The sequence below is a fragment of the Aquarana catesbeiana genome, linkage group LG12, assembly GCF_042186555.1.
Source record: "Aquarana catesbeiana isolate 2022-GZ linkage group LG12, ASM4218655v1, whole genome shotgun sequence".
In the NCBI taxonomy this organism is placed as follows: domain Eukaryota; kingdom Metazoa; phylum Chordata; class Amphibia; order Anura; family Ranidae; genus Aquarana; species Aquarana catesbeiana.
In genome coordinates, this window is record NC_133335.1 from 185,357,281 (window position 1) to 185,376,507 (window position 19,227).

The following is a 19,227-nucleotide window of genomic DNA, read 5'->3' on the forward strand; positions in this document are numbered from 1 at the left end:
AACTCAATATTTAACCCTACGTACTAAGACTGGGATGCCATTAAAGTTCATGTGCGTGTAACGGCAGGCGTCCCAATACTTTTTTTTTTACAATATAGCGTATGTACATCATATGTTCTGAACAAGCAGTAAATGCACTTTAAAACAAGCCTTCAGTCATCTCAATTTTAATAAGCATTGTGGATAAAGTAATTTTAATTCACACCAGAACACTGTGGACAACCTTGCCCATCACAGCTCACCTCATAGACAAGGCAACATAGCTTGTGTCCTATGTGTTCAGTTCACACCACTGATTTGCAGTGGTCTACATTTTTTCACGGCAGTGTGTTGCAATGTTTTACACTGCATCGCAGGTGCTGCGGTGCATAAAGGCAAACGACATGTAATTTTGACATTTCAATAAAGTTCTATATATAAAACAAATATCTGAACAGTAAAAAAAACAAAACAAAAAAAAAAAAAACGCTGTAAATGGGCACCCAACACAATGCATTTTCAGCACCGACATTGTAATCTTAGTCTCCATTCCCACTTAGTGATTTGGATTTGCAGGCAGAATTGAAGTGATTTTGCCTATGATTCCATATAGCATGGCCATTGGTGCAAAACACACAACACGCGTTTGGTTGTCATTCATCCTAAATGGCACCTCAAACGTGGTGTGATTTTGCCACAATTTGCACATGACAGAATCTCGCTGCAATCACGGCAAAACGCGACTTTAAAAATTGCGCGAAGCTTGTCACCCAAAAAGGAGCTCTTTTGAGTGACAAACGTGCATAGGGCAGCCCATCGAAGTGAATGGGCTGCCCTAAGCGTGACACGTGGAATCGCATGAAAAAATGCTAGCACAAAATTGGAAAAGTGAAAATTAGGGCCTAAGCTTTTTCTGTGAGAGGAGATATTGGCAGCATAAGCAGGTGTGTTTTCTTTTGACGCTCACTGAAAACCCAACATTTTGAGTCTTTGTTGTGATCTTTGACATTGAATAACTTCACACTGACCTCTTCAGCTCCCTAGGCCTCATTCACAAGGATGCCACTTGTAGTCTATGAAATTGCCGCGTCTTCAAGCTGTCAGGTGCTGCGTGCAGGCAGCCTCTTTATGTCTATGGCTGTACAGCGGCTGCATGGACGCATTCACTCGTTCCAACCCTACAGCTGTGCAGGTGCTGGTGAACAGCCCTGAATGCAGACAGTGTGCAATCACCTCACCTGCATGCCCATGGCCTTCAAATTGGTACGAGAGGCTGTATCCATGCAGCTGTTGTCGTCCTATAGGCATGCCTTAAGACACAGCCCATTCACAGACTATGGGTGTAAGCACCTTTGTGAATGAGGCCTTAGACGTGTCTGGTATGCTCATAGTCTGAAGAAGTTAAAACAAGCTAAGAGCTGAAGTTAGCAATTTGTTTCCGTTTTTTGCAGCTGCCTCCTAGCCTTGTTGTAATAGTGATGTGGGAGGCTGTAGAGCCACCTAGTGAGTTTTATAGGACTTGTTATGTGTTCTTGCCATCCCTTTGCCCCTCCTCTCCATGGACCACAAGAAACCGCTTCAGGATGGTGAGTGGGAGGAGCTCAGGGAACATCCATTTCCCTATTTCCTGTTGAGTGTGAACCCAAAAGTGCTCAAAACTTTTCTGGGTTCACAGGTGTCAAAATCCTGACTGAAAATCTGGGTGCAGAGGGGATCAAGCACAATCCTGCAGCACAAGGCAGGAAGAGATATTTGGGGTATAATAGAGGGATTTTTTCAGCAGGAACATGGGGAAACGCAGTTCTGGCACCTCCAGAAATGAATGTATGTAAGAGCAAGGAGTGATGGGGTGTGATGGGATCTATTGTTGCTGGGAGGATCTACCACTGATGGAGGGGTCTATTGTTGCTGGCTGCTGGAGGGTCTATTGTTGCTGGCTGCTGGGAGATCTATTGTTGCTGGTGGGGGTCTATTGTTGCTGGGTTGGATCTATTTTTGCTGGGTTGGATCTATTGTTGCCTGCTACAGGTGATCTACTTTACCTTTTCTTGTCATGCAATGGCTGTATCTCTGCAGTTCTAAAGTCTCATTTTTTTACCTTAATGGATTCTATGCATTAAGGTAAAAAAGACCCCACTAACTATTTCCCTTATCCCTAAAAACTCACCAGACTCCTCAACTGATCCAGCGCTGTCCCATCTGCAGCAGTGCTGCTCCCTCTTCCTGGTCTCACAGTAGACTCTGAGAGCGGCAGAAGCCATTGGCTCCTGATCCTGAGGGAGGGAAGGAGCAGATAGAGCTGGGGGACTCCAGAAGAGGAGGTAAATGACTGCTCTGTGCAAAACAATTGCACAGAGCAGGTAAATAAGTATAGCATCTATTTTATTTTTATTAAAAAAATGTTGCCTCTACAATAGCTTTAAATGCATTTCTATAGAATATCAGTCAACTTTTCAGTGTTGTTGTGCTCTTGCCACAAGTGTGATACATTTACCTTAATGGGTGGCCTTGAGTTTCAACATATTTATGGGCTCCACAAAGGTAAACCTGTGTCTGATTTGTCTGTGGTTTAATAAATATGACATTAAATTACCCTTTGGGTGCTTGTATTCACGGGTGATATTATCTTCATGGTTGCATCCCACACTTTTTGTGCTCATTCCATCACCCACTTGTCTTGTGCTGCTGAAAGCCTTCTTGAAAAATCCATCTGAATTTCGCACCCAATTCACAGTTTCTGTGACCACCTTGGAATAGATGAGGTAGGTATCATAATTTAAGTCCACAAAGCCTTCCTTGATGGCTCTCACTGGAGCAGGACCACTACAAAAGAGGGCTCCTGGAATCAAAGGAAGATTTTTAGCCAATGGGATCTTTAAAACAAGCTATACTTTTAACCTTATTTTAAATAACCCCCCTCTTGTATAACATCTAAATCTAATATAATGTTATTTTGGCTACCCTGACCTACTCTCATATGCCTGCACCAATAGCCATGCAGGCTTAAAGTATAACTCCAATCAATATATTATGACTTTCACTGCCAACAGTCGAACGTAATATTTCTTCACACTTTGGGACAATTAGTTCCCTCATTTTGTGTCTCTTGGAAAAGAAGTAAAGGGAATTCTTCTACAGCACTACATAGAGCAATAAAAACTTAAATGGTTCTAACCCTTCCCCACTCTTTCCACAAACTTTATACAACTTTAAAAAGCTGCAGTAAAAAGTTGATAGAGGCTCTAACCCTTCTACACCATATAAAATGTAAAAAAAAAAAAAAAAAACAGTTGGAGTTAAGATTTAATGTGCGAATTGAAATAAGATTCCCTACTGATAATTATCATTTTTTTTAGACAGTCGAGGGTAAGATTGGGGAATCAGTCTGGAAATGAAAATCAACATCACACTCATTCTAGGTATGTACACTATATTACCAAAAGTATTGGGACACCTGCCTTTACACGCACATGAACTTTAATGGCATCCCAGTCTTAGTCCGTAGAGTTCAATATTGAGTTGGCCCACACTTTGCAGCTATAACAGTTTCAACTCTTCCGGGAAAGCCGTCCACAAGGTTTAGGATTGTGAATATGGGAATGTTTGACCATTCTTCCAGAAGCGCATTTGTGAGGTCAGGCACTGATGTGGACAAGAATGCCTGGCTTGCAGTCTCCACTCTAATTCATCCCAAAGGTGTTTTATGGCGTTGAGGTCAGAACTCTGTGCAGGCCAGTCAAGCTCCTCCACCCCAAACTCGCTCTTCCATGTCTTTATGGACCTTGCTTTTTTTCACTGGTCCAAATCATTTGGTGGAGGGGGGTTATGGTGTGGGGTTGTTTTTCAGGGGTTGGGCTTGGCCCCTTAGTTCCAGTGAAGGAAACTCTTAAGGCATCAGCATACCAAGACATTTTGGGCAATTTCATGCTCCCAACTTTGTGGGAACAGTTTGGGGATGGCCCCTTCCTCTTCCAACATGACTGCACACCAGTGTACAAACAAGGTCCATAAAGATATGGATGAGTGAGTTTGGGATGGAGGAACTTGACTGACTTACACAGAGTGCTGATCTCAACCCGATAGAATATCTTTGGGATGAATTAGAGCAGGGACTGCGAACCAGGCTTTCTCGTCCAATTCAGTGCCTGACCTCACAAATGCGCTTCTGGAAGAATGGTCAAACATTCCCATAGACACACTCCTAACCTTGTGGACAGCCTTCCCAGAAGAGTTGAAGCTGTTATAGTTGCAAAGGGTGGGCCAACTCAATATTGAACCCTACAGACTAAGACTGGGATGCCATTAAAGTTCCTGTTCGTGTAAAGGCAAACGTCCCAATACTTTTGGTATTATATAATATCTATCTATCTATCTATCTATCTATCTATCTATCTATCTATCTATCTATCTATCTATCTATCTATCTATCTATCTATCTATCTATCTATCTATCTATCTATCTATCTATCTATATATATATACAGTGCCTTGAAAAAATATTCATACCCCTTGAAATGTTCCACATTTTCTCATGTTACAACCAAAAACGTAAATGTATTTTATTGGGATTTTATGTGATAGACCAACAAAAAGCGGCACGTAATTGTGAAGTGGAAGGAAAATGATAAATGCTTGTCACAATTTTTTACAAATAAATATCTGCAAAGTGTGACGTGTATTTACTCTACTTTACTCTGATACCCCTAACTAAAATCTAGTGGAACCAATTGCCTTCAGAACTCACCTAATTAGTAAATGGAGTCCACCTGTGTGTAATTTAATCTCATTATAAATACAGCTGTTCTGTGAAGCCCTCAGAGGTTTGTTAGAGAACCTTAGTGAACAAACAGCATCATGAAGGCCAAAGAACACACCAGACAGGTCAGGGATAAAGTTGTTGAGAATATTAAAGCAGGGTTAGGTTATAAAAAATATCCCAAGCTTTGAACATCTCACGGTGCACTGTTCAAACCATCAACCGAAAATGGAAAGAGTATGGCACGACTGCAAACCTACCAAGACATGGCTGTCCACCTAAACTGACAGGTCGGGAAAGGAGAGTATTAATCAGAGATGCAGCCAAGAAGCCCATGGTAACTCTGGAGAAGCTACAGAGATCCACAGCGCAGGTGGGAGAATCTGTCCACAGGACAACTATTATGCCGTGTACACACGGTCAGACTTTTCGCCTACAAAAGTCCGAAGGACGCCGACGGACAAAATATGGCTGACAATCCGATCATGTGTGGGCTTCCCCGGACTTTCAGCGGACTTTTCCAGCCGCAAATCTGACGGACTTTAGATTTGAAACATGCTTCAAATCTTTACGTCGTAACTACGCCGGACCCAGAAATCCGCTCGTCTGTATGCTAGTCTGACGGACAAAAACCCACGCTAGGGCAGCTATTGGCTAATGGCTATCAACTTCCTTATTATAGTCCGGTGTACGTCATCACGTACGAATCCGTCGGACTTTTGTGTGACCGTATGTAGGCAAGTCCCTTCGTTAGAAAGTCTGCCGCAAGTCCGCCAAAAGTCCGCCAAAAGTCAGTCGAAAGTCTGTCGGACAGGCTGTCGGACTTTTGTAGCCGAAAAGTCCAACCCTGTGTACGCGGCATAAGTGCATTCCACAAATCTTGCCTTTATGGAAGAGTGGCAAGAAGAAAGCCATTGTTGAAAGAAAGCCATAAGAAGTCCCATTTGTAGTTTGCGAGAAGCCATGTGGGGGACACAACAAACATGTGGAAAAGGGTGCTCTGGTCAGATGAGACCAAAATTGAACTTTTGGGCAAAAGAGCAAAACACTATGTGTGGCGGAAAACTAACACTGCACATCACCCTGAACACACCATCCCCACAGTGAAACATGATGGTGGTAGCATCATGTTATGGGGATGCTTTTCTTCAGTAGAGGCAGGTAAGCTGGTCAGAGTTGATGGGAAGATGAATGGAGCCAAATACAGGGAAATCTTAGAAGAAAATCTGTTATGCCACGTACACACGATCGGAAATGCCGTCAGCAAAACTCAGATGAGAGCTCTTTGTCAGAAAATGCGACTGTGTGCATGCTCCATCAGTCTTTTTGCTGGCGGATTGAGAGCATGTTCTCTATGTTTCGGTCGGGAAAAGTTCCTATCCGAAAATGCGTTTGTCTGTATGCAATTCGGATGCGCAAAAAATCACGCAGTCAAAAATTTGACGCATGCTTGGAAGCATTGAACTTCATTTTCTCGGCTCATCGTAGTATTGTACGTCACCGTGTCCTTGATGGTCGAAAGTTCAGAGGACTTTTGTGTGACCGTGTGTATGCAAGGCAAACTTGAGCGGAATTCTGTCGGAAAAAACATCCAAGTTTTTTCTGACGGAAATTCCGATCGTGTGTACGCAGCATTAGAGTCTCCAAAAGACTTGAGACTGGGGCAGAGATTCATCTTTCAACAGGACAACGACTCTAAACATAAAGCCAGAGCCACAATGGAATAGTTTAGCATATCCATGTGTTAGAATGGCCCAGTCAAAGTCCAGACCTAAATCAAATTAAGAATCTGTGGCAAGACTTGAAAATTGCTGTTCACAGACACTCTCCATCCAATCTGACAGGGCTTGAGCTATTTTGCAAAGAAGAATGGGCAAAAATGGTACTATCTAGATGTGCAAAGCTGGTAGAGACATCCCCAAAAAGACTTGCAGCTGTAATTGCAGCGAAAGGTGGCTCTACAAAGTATTGACTCAGGGGGGCTGAATACAAATGCACCCCACACTTTTCACATATTTATTCGTAAAAAATTTTGAAAAACATTTATCATTTTCCTTCCACATCACAATTATGTGGCACTTTGTGTTGGTCTATCACATAAAATCCCAATAAAATACATTTACGTTTTTGCTTGCAACATGACAAAATGTGGAAAATTTCAAGAGTATGAATACTTTTTCAAGGCACTGCGTGTGTGTATATATATATATATATATATATATATATATATATATACACACACAGTATCTCACAAAAGTGAGTACACCCCTCACATATTTGTAAATATTTTATTATATCTTTTCATGTGACAACACCGAAGAAATTACACTTTGCTACAATGTAAAGTAGTGAGTGTACAGCTTGTATAACAGTGTAAATTTGCTGTCCCCTCAAAATAACTCAACACGTAGCCATTAATGTCTAAACCGCTGGCAACAAAAGTGAGTACACCCCTAAGTGAAAATGTCCACATTGGGCCCAATTAGCCATTTTCCCCGGTGTCATGTGACTCTTTAGTGTTACAAGGTCTCAGGTGTGAATGGGGGATGGGTGTGTTAAATTTGGTGTTATCGCTCTCACTCTGTCATACTGGTCACTGGAAGTTTAACATGGCACCTCATGGCAAAGAACTCTCTGAGGATCTGAAAAAAAGAATTGTTGCTCTACATAAAGATGGCTTAGGCTATAAGAAGATTGCCAAGACCCTGAAACTGAGCTGCAGCATGGTGGCCAAGACCATACAGCGGTTTAACAGGACAGGTTTCACTCAGAACAGGCCTCGCCATGGTCAACCAAAAGAGTTGAGTGCACGTGTTCAGCGTCATATCGAGAGGTTGTCTTTGGGAAATAGATGTATGAGTGTTGCCAGCATTGCTGCAGAGGTTGAAGGGGTGGAGGGTCAGCTTATCAGTGCTCAGACCATACGCCGAACACTGCATCAAATTGGTCTGCATGGCTGTTGTCCCAGAAGGAAGCCTCTTCTAAAGATGATGCACAAGAAAGCCGGCAAACAGTTTACTAAAGACAAGCAGACTAAGGACATGGATTATTGGAACCATGTTCTGTGATCTGATGAGACCAAGATAAACTTATTCGGTTCAGATGGTGTCAAGCATGTGTGGCGGCAACCAGGCGAGGAGTACAAAGACAAGTGTGTCTTGCCTACAGTCAAGCATGGTGGTGGGAGTGTCATGGTCTGGGGCTGCATGAGTGCTGCCATCACTGGGGAGCTACAGTTCATTGAGGGAACCATGAATGCCAACATGTACTGTGACATACTAAAGCAGAGCATGATCCCCTCCTTTTGGGGACTGGGTCGCAGGGCAATATTCCAACATAACAACGACCCCAAACACACCTCCAAGATGACCACTGGCTTGCTAAAGAAGCTGAGGGTAAAGGTGATGGACTGGCCAAGCATGTCTCCAGACCTAATCCCTAATGGGCATCTGTGGGGCATTCTTAAATGGAAGGTGGAGAAGTGCAAGGTCTCGAACATCCACCAGCTCCGTGATGTCGTCATGGAGGAGTGGAAGAGGACTCCAGTGGCAACCTGTGAAGCTCTGGTGAACTCCATGCCCAAGAGGGTTAAAGCAGTGCTGGAAAATAATGGTGGCCACACAAAATATTGACACGTTGGGCCCAATTTGCACATTTTCACTTAGGGGTGTACTCACTTTTGTTGCCAGCGGTTCAGACATTAATGGCTGTGTGTTGAGTTATTTTGAGGGGACAACAAATTTACAGTGTTATACAAGCTGTACACTCACTACTTTACATTGTAGCAAAGTGTCATTTATTCAGTGTTGTCACATGAAAAGTTATAATAAAATATTTACAAAAATGTGGGGGGTGTATTCACGTTTGTGAGATACTGTGTATATATATATATATATATATATATATATATATATATATATATATATATATTTTTTTTTTTTTTTTTTTTTTTTTCATAGTTTAGTTTATCTTTCACTTTCATATAAGGAGCCTCAGAAAAGATTATAATACAGTTGGCAGGTTACCATTGTATTTCAGCTGTGCAGTGGCATCAAGAACCTGCCAGCCATTGAATCCCTTATAGAGATCTCTTCTCTCCATCCAGCACTCATTCCATACATGGAAGTGCCTGCAACAAAACAATGTGCACTAAGATATAAGAAATAGTTTATCAGAATCAAGTTTGAAACAGGAGTATGGGACATCAATAATTTACAGTATATATAAAGTGTAGAGCTGAGTTCCAGGTATGATTTTTTTTTCTTTAGCATATTTACATTGGTCCAGCTTGGACCAACGTAAGTATGCATTTTCCATACATGGACATTTTATGTGAAAACTGAGAATCACAGTAGTAGTCACCGCTACTGCAGCAATTCTAGCTGTCCTCTGGCTCCTGTGCTGAGTGGCTGGGGTTGCATTCAGAGAATGACTTACACTCAATAAATGCAGATGGGTTCACTAATTGTAAAGGTGGAGAGGTAGGGTGTCCAATCAAAGAATACCTTGGAGTTGATTTACTATTCTATCTGCATAGAAACCAATCAGCTTCCATATTTTTTGTCAAAGCTTAATTGAACAAGCTGAAGTTAGAAGCTGATTAGTGTCTATGCAGAGCTGTACCAGATTTTACACTCTCCAGTTTTAGTAAATCAACCTCCTTGTATTCACTGAAAAAAATCCAAGGCATTCTCTGATTGGCCCATGTCCCGAGCGAGCCCCCCCCCCGCTGTTACTATAGATTTATTTTACTTGCATAAACAAAGAACATTTACAAGTATAAATAATGGATAGTAATCAATGATGTTTCTGGAAAAGAGAACACTCAACAATTCATAAGCCACTCCAAAAATATGGTCAGTTGATGTGTTTGAAATAAATTGTACACCACCACAGAGGCACCCTTTAATGTCCAAAAATAAGGTGCTTTTACCTCCTGAGCTCTGGAGTGAACTGAATTACTAGGCCTATGCATAGTGCTACCCATTCAGGGGAAACGTGGCTTCCCTACTCCTTACCATCTTCTCAAAAACAGCTCCCAACTCTCTAATCCCAACCCCGTCGCCCTAAAAATTAACCCAACAATTAGGCAGGTGGAGCCATTTTCTGGAAAAGGGGTGTGGAAAGCATAAAAGGGACCTAACCCTCCCTTACACATTGACCCATGTAAGACTAAGTGCTCTGTGCCTGCTAGATGTACAGCAGTGTTCTAAAGACTATATACTTTGAGGCGTTCATTAAAGCATAATTCCACTTTTGTTGTAGCGGTACCCTCTTGGGGGCTGCTGAGTGTTGTGGACCGTCTGTCACCCTGCCCAGCCAGGCACACAGTTCTCATTTACCCTCAGGGAGAAAACTAATCCTTGAATTGCTTGTATTTTTATTGAGGAGAATAAACTTGGATGGGGATTGGATACTCATGAGATGCCCAAACTGATTGCAAAAAAATATATATAAGACCGACTATATACACCTCTGGTACATACAACTCCAGCACATCACTTACTTGCGGACTATCTCTCCTCAACACCTCCAGCACATCACTTGCTTGCACTTCCTAGACCAGCTAGCACTGATTTGTAGGCCTGACACTGGCTCAGCCAGGCCTAGGGTGAATGCCCTTTGCAGGCAACTTCCGGGGGCCCCTTTAGTGTAGCAAAATGGTAGGTAGTCCCAGTGCTAGCTGTCCATGTGGCTACTGCTCCCAGTACCACCTCTTCAGGCCCTGCCAACCCTCCTGGCTGCAGCTGCCTCTCTCTCTACTGCCCGAGCCACCACTCCACTGGCACCCATCCCAGACTTCAATCTCCCAGTCCTCTCAGACGTGCCTTCCCAGTCCTCTCCAGACTGTGTGTCACTCAACAGTCCTCTTGGCTGCGACCTGTTGTTCCTCTCTTGGAGACTTTGCCCGGCAGTGCTCCTCCGCTGTCCTCTCTTGCTCCCCTGCCACCTGTCCAGGACACCTCCGTGTGTCCTGAAAAGGGTCCTGTCCGCACCCGAACCCAGGCCTAAGGTCACCCCCCCCAGACTGGGGAGCTCCCTCAAAGGCCCCGACAGCCTAACACTCCATCTCCAGCTTCCACTCGAACAACTACTCCCCAGCTGGGCTGACCTTGGGAATTTTAAGGGGCCCTGCCCCCTGCCAATCCAGACTGGGGATTGGTCAGGGCTCCTCAGAACACCCCAAGCAGCTCCACCTCCCCTCTCCACCACCCTTTCCAGAAAACACCAGAACTTCCTGGAAAGAAGTGGGAGGGCTTGGTGATGCTGCCTGTGAGTCACACAGCTCTACTCTGAGTCACTCCCAACCCAGATCAAAACACACCCAGGCTTGGCAGCCAGTCAAGCCTGGAAATTGACCTACTCTCACAAAAACATGCACAATCCTTCTAGCTCAAAAGAGGGTGCTACATTGAGAAAAAAATTCTCCTCTGGGTGATCCTTGTACATTGCAAGGATTAACAAACTTTGTTGCAGATTCCTACCTTTTATTATTCTGATGAAATCACTGTTTGTTCCTCTGTGCTCCTGTGCTCATTGAGACTAATGGTATTGGTTTAATAATTACTGAGCAGCTGCATCACTTACTTGCTGTAGAGCTCTAATGAGGAAAATTGCAGGGTCTGCATCCCTTTAGCCATGAGTTTCTATTGGGAGTATCTTATCAAAAATTACATTTTCGTTGCAGGGGATGCCAAAATCTGATTTGTATCTTAGTGAGTCAATCACACAAGCAGGAAATTATGTTTCTGGGGGGCGTTCTGTACACATTCTGTGTACAGAACACCTCCAGGTAGCCATATTGCACTGCCTTTACAGAAAATGACAGCGGCTACAGATTGAAAAGGAAAGGTCTTTTTTAATAATATTCAAATACAATATGACTTGTGCCGCAATTGTATATGCAATATTATTTTTCTATATGCTATTTTTTCCCATGAAAGTGGAAAGACTTTTTGTGTATTAATGACCTTTAGTAGATATTGTAGTGTGAAGCATATAGCTGTAAGCTGGTAAAACTTACTGTACTTAGCTTAGAGAAACGTATAGCTTTTGTACTGAGAGGTTCGGAGTTTAATAATGTTGTGTAAATTGTTGAGTCAGCAATTGTTCTAAAGCGTACATAGCAACATATCTATGTTAATTGTAATTTGTCTTAACAATCTACCAGGAGTTTGGCTCACATGTATTTTTTTCCGATATATAATTCATTAAACCCTTCTACTTATGTATAACTTGTCAGTTCCCTAATGCGTTGTTAGCATCTTTAACTCGGTGACTGGTGTTAACAGATGTAATGTATATTCTCCATAAAATACTGCAGAATGGGATGGTGCTATATAAATCAGATAAATAAATGATTGTTGTTAAGAAGGGAGTGATGATTCAATTTCACATTGTCATACTTTTCCAAAGTTTAAGAACTTTTGAGTCCTTACCATATACTGTCATTCCTGGACCTGTGAATCCGTGCCCCATTCTCATTGTAATACAAAGCCTTCTGCAGACTCTCTTCTGTGTTATGAGCTGAGTTGTAATTTGTAACAATCCTAGTTGGTATCCCCAGGCAGCGCAATACTGCAGAAAAGTGCAAGATTTATGTTCAGTGTTCAAAATCAAAATATTGGAAAATATGTAGTAGTAATAATAATAATAAAAATAATAATTTTTATCAGTTTTTTTTAATAGACTGGAATACATTCCCCAATTTACTGCAAATAATGCTGGATGTATACCGTATTTTTCGCTCCATAAGACGCACCTGACCATAAGACGCTCCTAGGTTTTAGAGGAGGAAAACAAGAAAAAAAAATATTCTGAACCAAATGGTACTAAAATATTTACCAGTGCCCATGAAATGCAGCCTGATCAGTGCCAATTAAATGCACCTGACCTGTGCCAAACATGCACCTGACCTGTGCCATACAATGCAGCCTGACCTGTGCCATACAATGCAGCCTGGCCTGTGCCATACAATGCAGCCTGGCCTGTGCCATACAATGCAGCCTGGCCTGTGCCATACAATGCAGCCTGGCCTGTGCCATACAATGCAGCCTGACCTGTGCCATACAATGCAGCCTGACCTGTGCCATATAATGCAGCTTGCCTGTGCCATACAATGCAGCCTGCCTGTGCCATACAATGCAGCCTTACCTGTGCCTGGCAAGGACGTCATCACATCCGACAGAACAGCCCAAGCCGGCATCGCGGCCGCACTCCATTCGGCCTGCTCTGTCTTCTGTCTGTGACAGGCAAAGCCGAGTACAAGGTGACAGGCTCAGGATGACAGGATCGCCCGGTGCTCGCGGGAGATGGGCGCCCATTTTTATAACATGGTGGCGGGGGGCGGGGGGGTGGGGGGGCTGGTCAGTATTCGCTCCATAAGACTTACAGGCATTTCCCCCCATTTTTTGGGGGGAAAAAAGTGCATTATTTGGATGGTGCTGAGTAGAAGGTTTCAAACAGGGAGTACTAAGGAAAATACATAGACAAGAGGAGTTATGGCCCATTGCACATGACAAACCAGAGAGAGAGGAAAAAAAAGTATTTTTGATGCCTGTGAGAAACTTTCAGAATGTGATTTCAGTTTTATTACTTCCATTAAATATGTGTTTTGTACCACCCAAGAATAAGTGTTTCTCTTTCTATTAGAGCTGTTGTTGTAGAGGTCATGCAACCACTAAGAGAGCCAGATACCAGAGGGGGGGGGGTGGGGGGGCTTGGAGTGTAGTTTATGGACCTTGTGAGGAAGACACTGAGAAATGTTCTGTGGAAGATCAGAGAGAGAGGGTGACAGAACTATAGTAGGAGACAGAAAGTAAGGTAAAGTTGCGTAAGACATAAAGTTACTGTACTTTTCACCTTGGTGATTGGTCTAGTGGTCAAGCACCATTACACCATATTTATATACTATTTTCAATTAAGTGGTGGAACAGCATATTGAGAGGCTGTTGGAATGTGTTTTATGCACAGCCTGAACCTAAATTGCTTTGTCACATTAATGATGGCCTTCCTGATCCATTAATTGCTGGTTGCGAAAGCCACATACCTGGTATTTCTGGGTATGGGGGAGCATGTGACTCACTCCCCTTCTCATCACATGACAGCACTGGTGCTTAGGGATTGGCCAATCAACCCCATGAAATCCCCAACTAAAACAGATTTAGAGCTAACACAATGCTTCTTTTTCTCACATTCAGCTAATCCTGGAATAGCATGGTATTTAACTACAACCCTGGTAATACCTGTACACAGCACTGCTGTAAACACCCAGTGATGTCCGTATACTGTCCGACTCTCCTCTTGGAACCACTGCCGCAGCACTGGGATGCTGCTAATCCATTTATAGGACGGTCTTCCATTCTCACACATAAAGGCAACTCTGTCTTCATCATCCCTCAGGCCAATCTGCACACAATAATAATATATAGAGATGATACAATTTTTTTTTACCAAATCAATATTTTTAATTTTCTTACCATGTCTCCTATTATCTGGCAGATGTAGACCGGATCATTTCTCTTGATGTAGTGCATTTCTGGTGTTTCCTGATAGCGTGGGTTTGTGTCCAAGAACTTAATGCATATTGCTGGTATGTCTTCCTCAAACTGTAAAATGAAATTCTCCAGACTCAGCTCAGCATCAGCACATAGGAAAATGTAAAAAGCAAAAATACATTGATCATCTAAGGCTAAATGAACAAGAAGGCACCTGTGGGCCTGAGCCTTGGGAAAAAGAGGAAATAGGACACCACCAATCACAACGTGCAGTTTTTTGTTTTTTTTGCATTTTCCCTCCATGTTTGTCTTGTTGTGGGAATTAGGTAATGGAACCAAGAGCAAGATAGACTGAGAAGAGTCTTAAGACTCAGGTGGCCTTTTCATGGTATTTGCCAGATAAAGAAAATGTACTACTCAAAGGATGCCATGGTGTCACAACTACTGGTGGACAGCAGTGTTACTAATGGACATGGTTTATTGTAACACACCTTTTTAGATCTTCCAGTATCACATTCCTTTGTGGCCCTTGGCATTCCTTTACATAACAACTCTAATGATAGGAGACTTCCTTCTGCCCTACACTGTGATTGTACATCTGAAAGAGGGGCAGGTGGCTATATAGTGCCCATCATGTATTACTGACTCTGATCCCACTCTGACTGATGTCTGAATCTATACTTAGGGCCACCAGCCTAAAAAATGATATTTGTACTGTCCCAGGGGGCAAATGTCCCCAAGTCATGTCCTACCCTAGTAAGACTTGAACATGAAACCATCCTTTTTTTATTTGCTGACTATTTCTAGGTAGAGATAAAGATCTCCAACATGTATTAACACACCTACCTGACCAAAGTGCCAGGATAAGGGCTAAGCATGACGGCATGCTGTGTTGACACACCTACCTGACCAAAGTGCCAAGGATGGGGCTGAACATGACTCTCTGTGCCCAGATAGATAATGCCATCTTCACTGAGGACATACTCTCGACGTTCAGCTTCATTGTGCAGGTACACTGGATCATCTAACAGACCAAAAGACCATAAAAAGGTTCAGCTGAGGTCAATGTTATAAAGTGGAACAATAGTCTTTTTATAGGAAACCTGCCTTGGGAGAAACGCTGGGGCTGTAAAAGATGACTTCTTTTAGAAAATGATAGCTGTCTGCCTGCCATGCTGACTCTCCTGGGTCAGTGACTTTGAGTCACTAACTCAGAAAAATATGTTGATAAGTATTTATGTCCTTCTCTGACTTTCCTAATCTGAAAACCTAATCTGGGTCAGACAATCCAAAAATGAAGCCAGAGGGCCTGACGTACTAATGGGTATGCGTGTACGATCACACATTGGTATAACACATACTTCAAAATGTATATAATTAATTATATGTCCACAATATGCACAAACACACGTGCACAGGCTATAGCGAATATACATGAAAGGTGGTTTGCTACAGAATGTATGCTCCAGCATTTGTATGTACATCAGCTGATCTGTGGTATACCTAAAATAAATATGTAATTTTTCCTAATGTTTTTGGGTGTAACTGCTGCTGGCATTTTGAAAAGATTGTACCAAATAGAAACAAAACGGAATCAACTGTGCATGGGTTTAGCTAAAGGAGACTTTAAACAAACTAAACTAACTTTAAATCCTTCATAAAAAAAAAAAAAAAAAAATTAGCAACCTGTGAGGTTGAAATACTAAAATTGGAGAATGCAAAATCTGGTGTAGCTGTACATGGTAGCCAATCAGCTTCTAACTTTAGCTTTTTCCATAAGGCTTGGACAATAAAACCTGGAAGCTGATTGGTTTCTATGCAGAGCTGCACCAGATTTTGCACTCTCCAGTTTTAGTAAATCAACCCCTGTATTTCATGCTCACATGTGGCCAGAAAGCAAAACCGGACTTTCTACGGTATGTGTTCCATGCTACATAACTGGAAAGTTGCAGAGTATGTCCTGGTCGCCAGGTGTGTTGTCCCTGTTTCCATGTTGACCAAGCAACTGAGATTTGATGTTTGTATTACAACTTACATGATGCATTCCAAATATGAGACTCATGTTATTTTTATTGTCTTAACATTTAGCCAAGTCTGCTTTACTAAAGCTTCATAGTTTTAGTTGTAGTTCTGATTTGTAGCAAAATTACAGATTGTAAGGCCATAAAAATCATTTACAATCAATTAGAGGCCTGTGAGGCCCTCAGGCCTTAACCCTTTGCCTAAGCCTATTTCTAAAATTTGTTGCTCACAAGTTAAAATCCGTATTTTTTGCTAGAAAATTACTCAGAACCCTCAAACATTATATATATTATAAATATAAATATAAATATATATAAATATATATATATATATATATATATATATATATATATATATATATATTTTTTAGCAGAGACCCTAGAGAATAAAATGGCAATCGTTGCAAATTGTTTATGTCACACGGTATTTGCACAACGGTCTTTCAAACACAATTTTTGGGAAAAAAGACATTTTCATAAATAAAAAAAACCCAAAACAGTAAAGTTAGCCCAATTTTTTTGTATAACATGAAAGATAATGTTACACCGAGTAAATAGATACCCAACATGTCATGGTTTGAAATTGCGCACACTCGTGGAATCGCGCCAAACTTTGGTACTTAAAAATCTCCATAGGGGACGCTTTAAAAATTTCTACATGTTACCAGTTTAGAGTTACAGAGGAGGTCCCATGCTAGAATTATTGCTCTCGCTCTGACGATCACGGTGCTACCTCACATGTGTGCTTTGAACACAGTTTACATTTGCGGGCATTACTTACGTATGCGTTCGCTTCTGCGCGCGAGCATGGAGGGATGGGGCGCTTTACATTTTTTTTTTTTTTTTTTTTTATTATTATTATTATTTTTTTTTTTTTACACTGTCATCTTTTAAAAAAAAAAAAATTCTGATCATTTTTATTGCTGTCACAAGGAATGTAAACATTCCTTGTGACAGTAATAAGCAGTGACAGGTACTCTTTATGGAGGGATTTGGGGTCTTAAAGACCCCAAATCCCTCCTTTGCACTTAAAAGTATCCAAAACGCCAAAATCTGCATTTTGGAATACTAGGTTTTTTTTTAAATTGGCAGCTGAGTAAACCGGAAGTGATGTCATGACATTGCTTCCGGGTTACTAGAGCAGAGACACGATCGAAGCCGATTCCGGCTTCATTCGGGTCTTCGGCCAGCCAGCGGACGTGTCGGCTGGTCGCTCAAGCCTCCCGGTGGGACAGGAGAGCCAAGGCGAGCCATGGAAAGTGACGGGGGGCGTCCCCTCCTGCTTCTTAGGATAACAGCCGAGTGGCTTCTTAGCTGCATCGGTTAATATCACTAACTGGCTCTAAAAAACAGTACCAGGGTGATGCGCTTACCCCGGAATAACCCCTTTAAGCCAAAAACGCATATTTGCGTGAAAGGGTTAAAGGGGTTAAAGTGGTATTAAACTCTCATTTTATGAGATAGGTACTTTTTTTTATGACAGAAGAGACCCTATTAGTCCGTTCTGCTGTAAATGCTTCCCCTCTGCCTGTCAGCTGTAATGTACATGAGCCACGAGCCTGAAAAAAAGAATTGTTGCTCTACATAAAGATGGCCTAGGCTATAAGAAGATTCCCAAGACCCTGAAACTGAGCTGCAGCACGGTGGCCAAGACCATACAGAGGTTTAACAGGACAGGTTCCACTCTGAACAGGCCTCGCCATGGTCAACCAAAGAAGTTGAGGTCACGTGCTCAGCGTCATATCCAGAGGTTGTCGTTGGGAAATAGGCGTATGAGTGCTGCCAGCATTGCTGCAGAGGTTGAAGGGGTGGGGGGGTCAGCCTGTCAGTGCTCAGACCATACGCTGCACACTGCATCAAATTGGTCTGCATGGCTGTCGTCCCAGAAAGAAGCCTCTTCTAAAGATGATGCACAAGAAAGCCCACAAACAGTTTTCTGAAGACAAGCAGACTAAGGACATGGATTACTGGAACCATTTGGTTCAGATGGTGTCAAGCGTTTGTGGCGGCAACCAGGTGAGGAGTACAAAGATAAGTGTGTCTTGTCTACAGTCAAGCATGGTGGTGGGAGTGTCATGGTCTGGGGCTGCATGAGTGCTGCCGGCACTGGGGAGCTACAGTTCATTGAGGGAACCATGAATGCCAACATGTACTATGACATACTGAAACAGAGCATGATCCCCCTCCCTTCAGAGATAGGGCCGCAGGGCAGTATTCCAACATGATAACGACCCCAAACACACCTCCAAGATGACCACTGCCTTGCTAAAAAGCTGAGGGTAAAGGTGATGGACTGGCCAAGCATGTCTCCAGACCTATTGAGTATCTGTGGGGCATCCTCAAATGGAAGGTGGAGGAGTACAAGGTCTCCAACATCCACCAGCTCCGTGATGTCATCATGGAGGAGTGGAAGAGGACTCCAGTGGCAACCTGTGAAGCTCTGGTGACCTCCATGCCCAAGAGGGGTAAGGCAGTGCTGGAAAATAATGGTGGCCACACAAAATATTGACACTTTGGGCCCAATTTGGACATTTTCACTTAGGGGTGTACTCACTTTTGTTGCCAGTGGTTTAGACATTAATGGCTGAGTGTTGAGTTATTTTGAGGGGACAGCAAATTTACACTGTTATACAAGCTGTACACTCACTACTTTACATTGTAGCAAACTGTCATTTCTTCAGTGTTGTCACATGAAAAGATAGAAGAAAAGATTTACAAAAATGTGAGGGGTGTACTCACTTTTGTGAGATACTGTATATAAAGTTGACATATCCTAAAGAGATCACTCCTTGACACAATGGGGGAGATTTCCTAATACTGGAGCACTTAGGCACCGAACCTTCTCTGCCAGACAAATCACACTGAAAATGTGTCCTCAGTGGTGACCCCGCCGAACCCCACAGCTGCCAGAATGAGGAAGATCGCATGAAGAGCGCCAACCTACAAAATGAGTCCAAGGAACCCTTAACCACTT

At 42.6% G+C, this 19,227-nt stretch overlaps 1 protein-coding gene across 1 annotated transcript in view; it reads right to left on the reverse strand.

Annotated features, from left to right (window-relative positions):
- Positions 1-19,227, reverse strand: part of LOC141113279 (protein 4.2-like) — a 97,700-nt gene that overhangs the window by 38,126 nt on the left and 40,347 nt on the right. Inside the window, exons 4-9 of the mRNA XM_073606306.1 lie at positions 15,138-15,256; positions 14,215-14,343; positions 13,981-14,143; positions 12,175-12,313; positions 8,761-8,864; positions 2,573-2,818 (exon numbers count right to left, since the gene is read on the reverse strand). Of these exons, the coding sequence (XP_073462407.1) occupies positions 2,573-2,818; positions 8,761-8,864; positions 12,175-12,313; positions 13,981-14,143; positions 14,215-14,343; positions 15,138-15,256 (900 nt within the window). The remainder of the gene's footprint in view (positions 1-2,572; positions 2,819-8,760; positions 8,865-12,174; positions 12,314-13,980; positions 14,144-14,214; positions 14,344-15,137; positions 15,257-19,227) is intronic.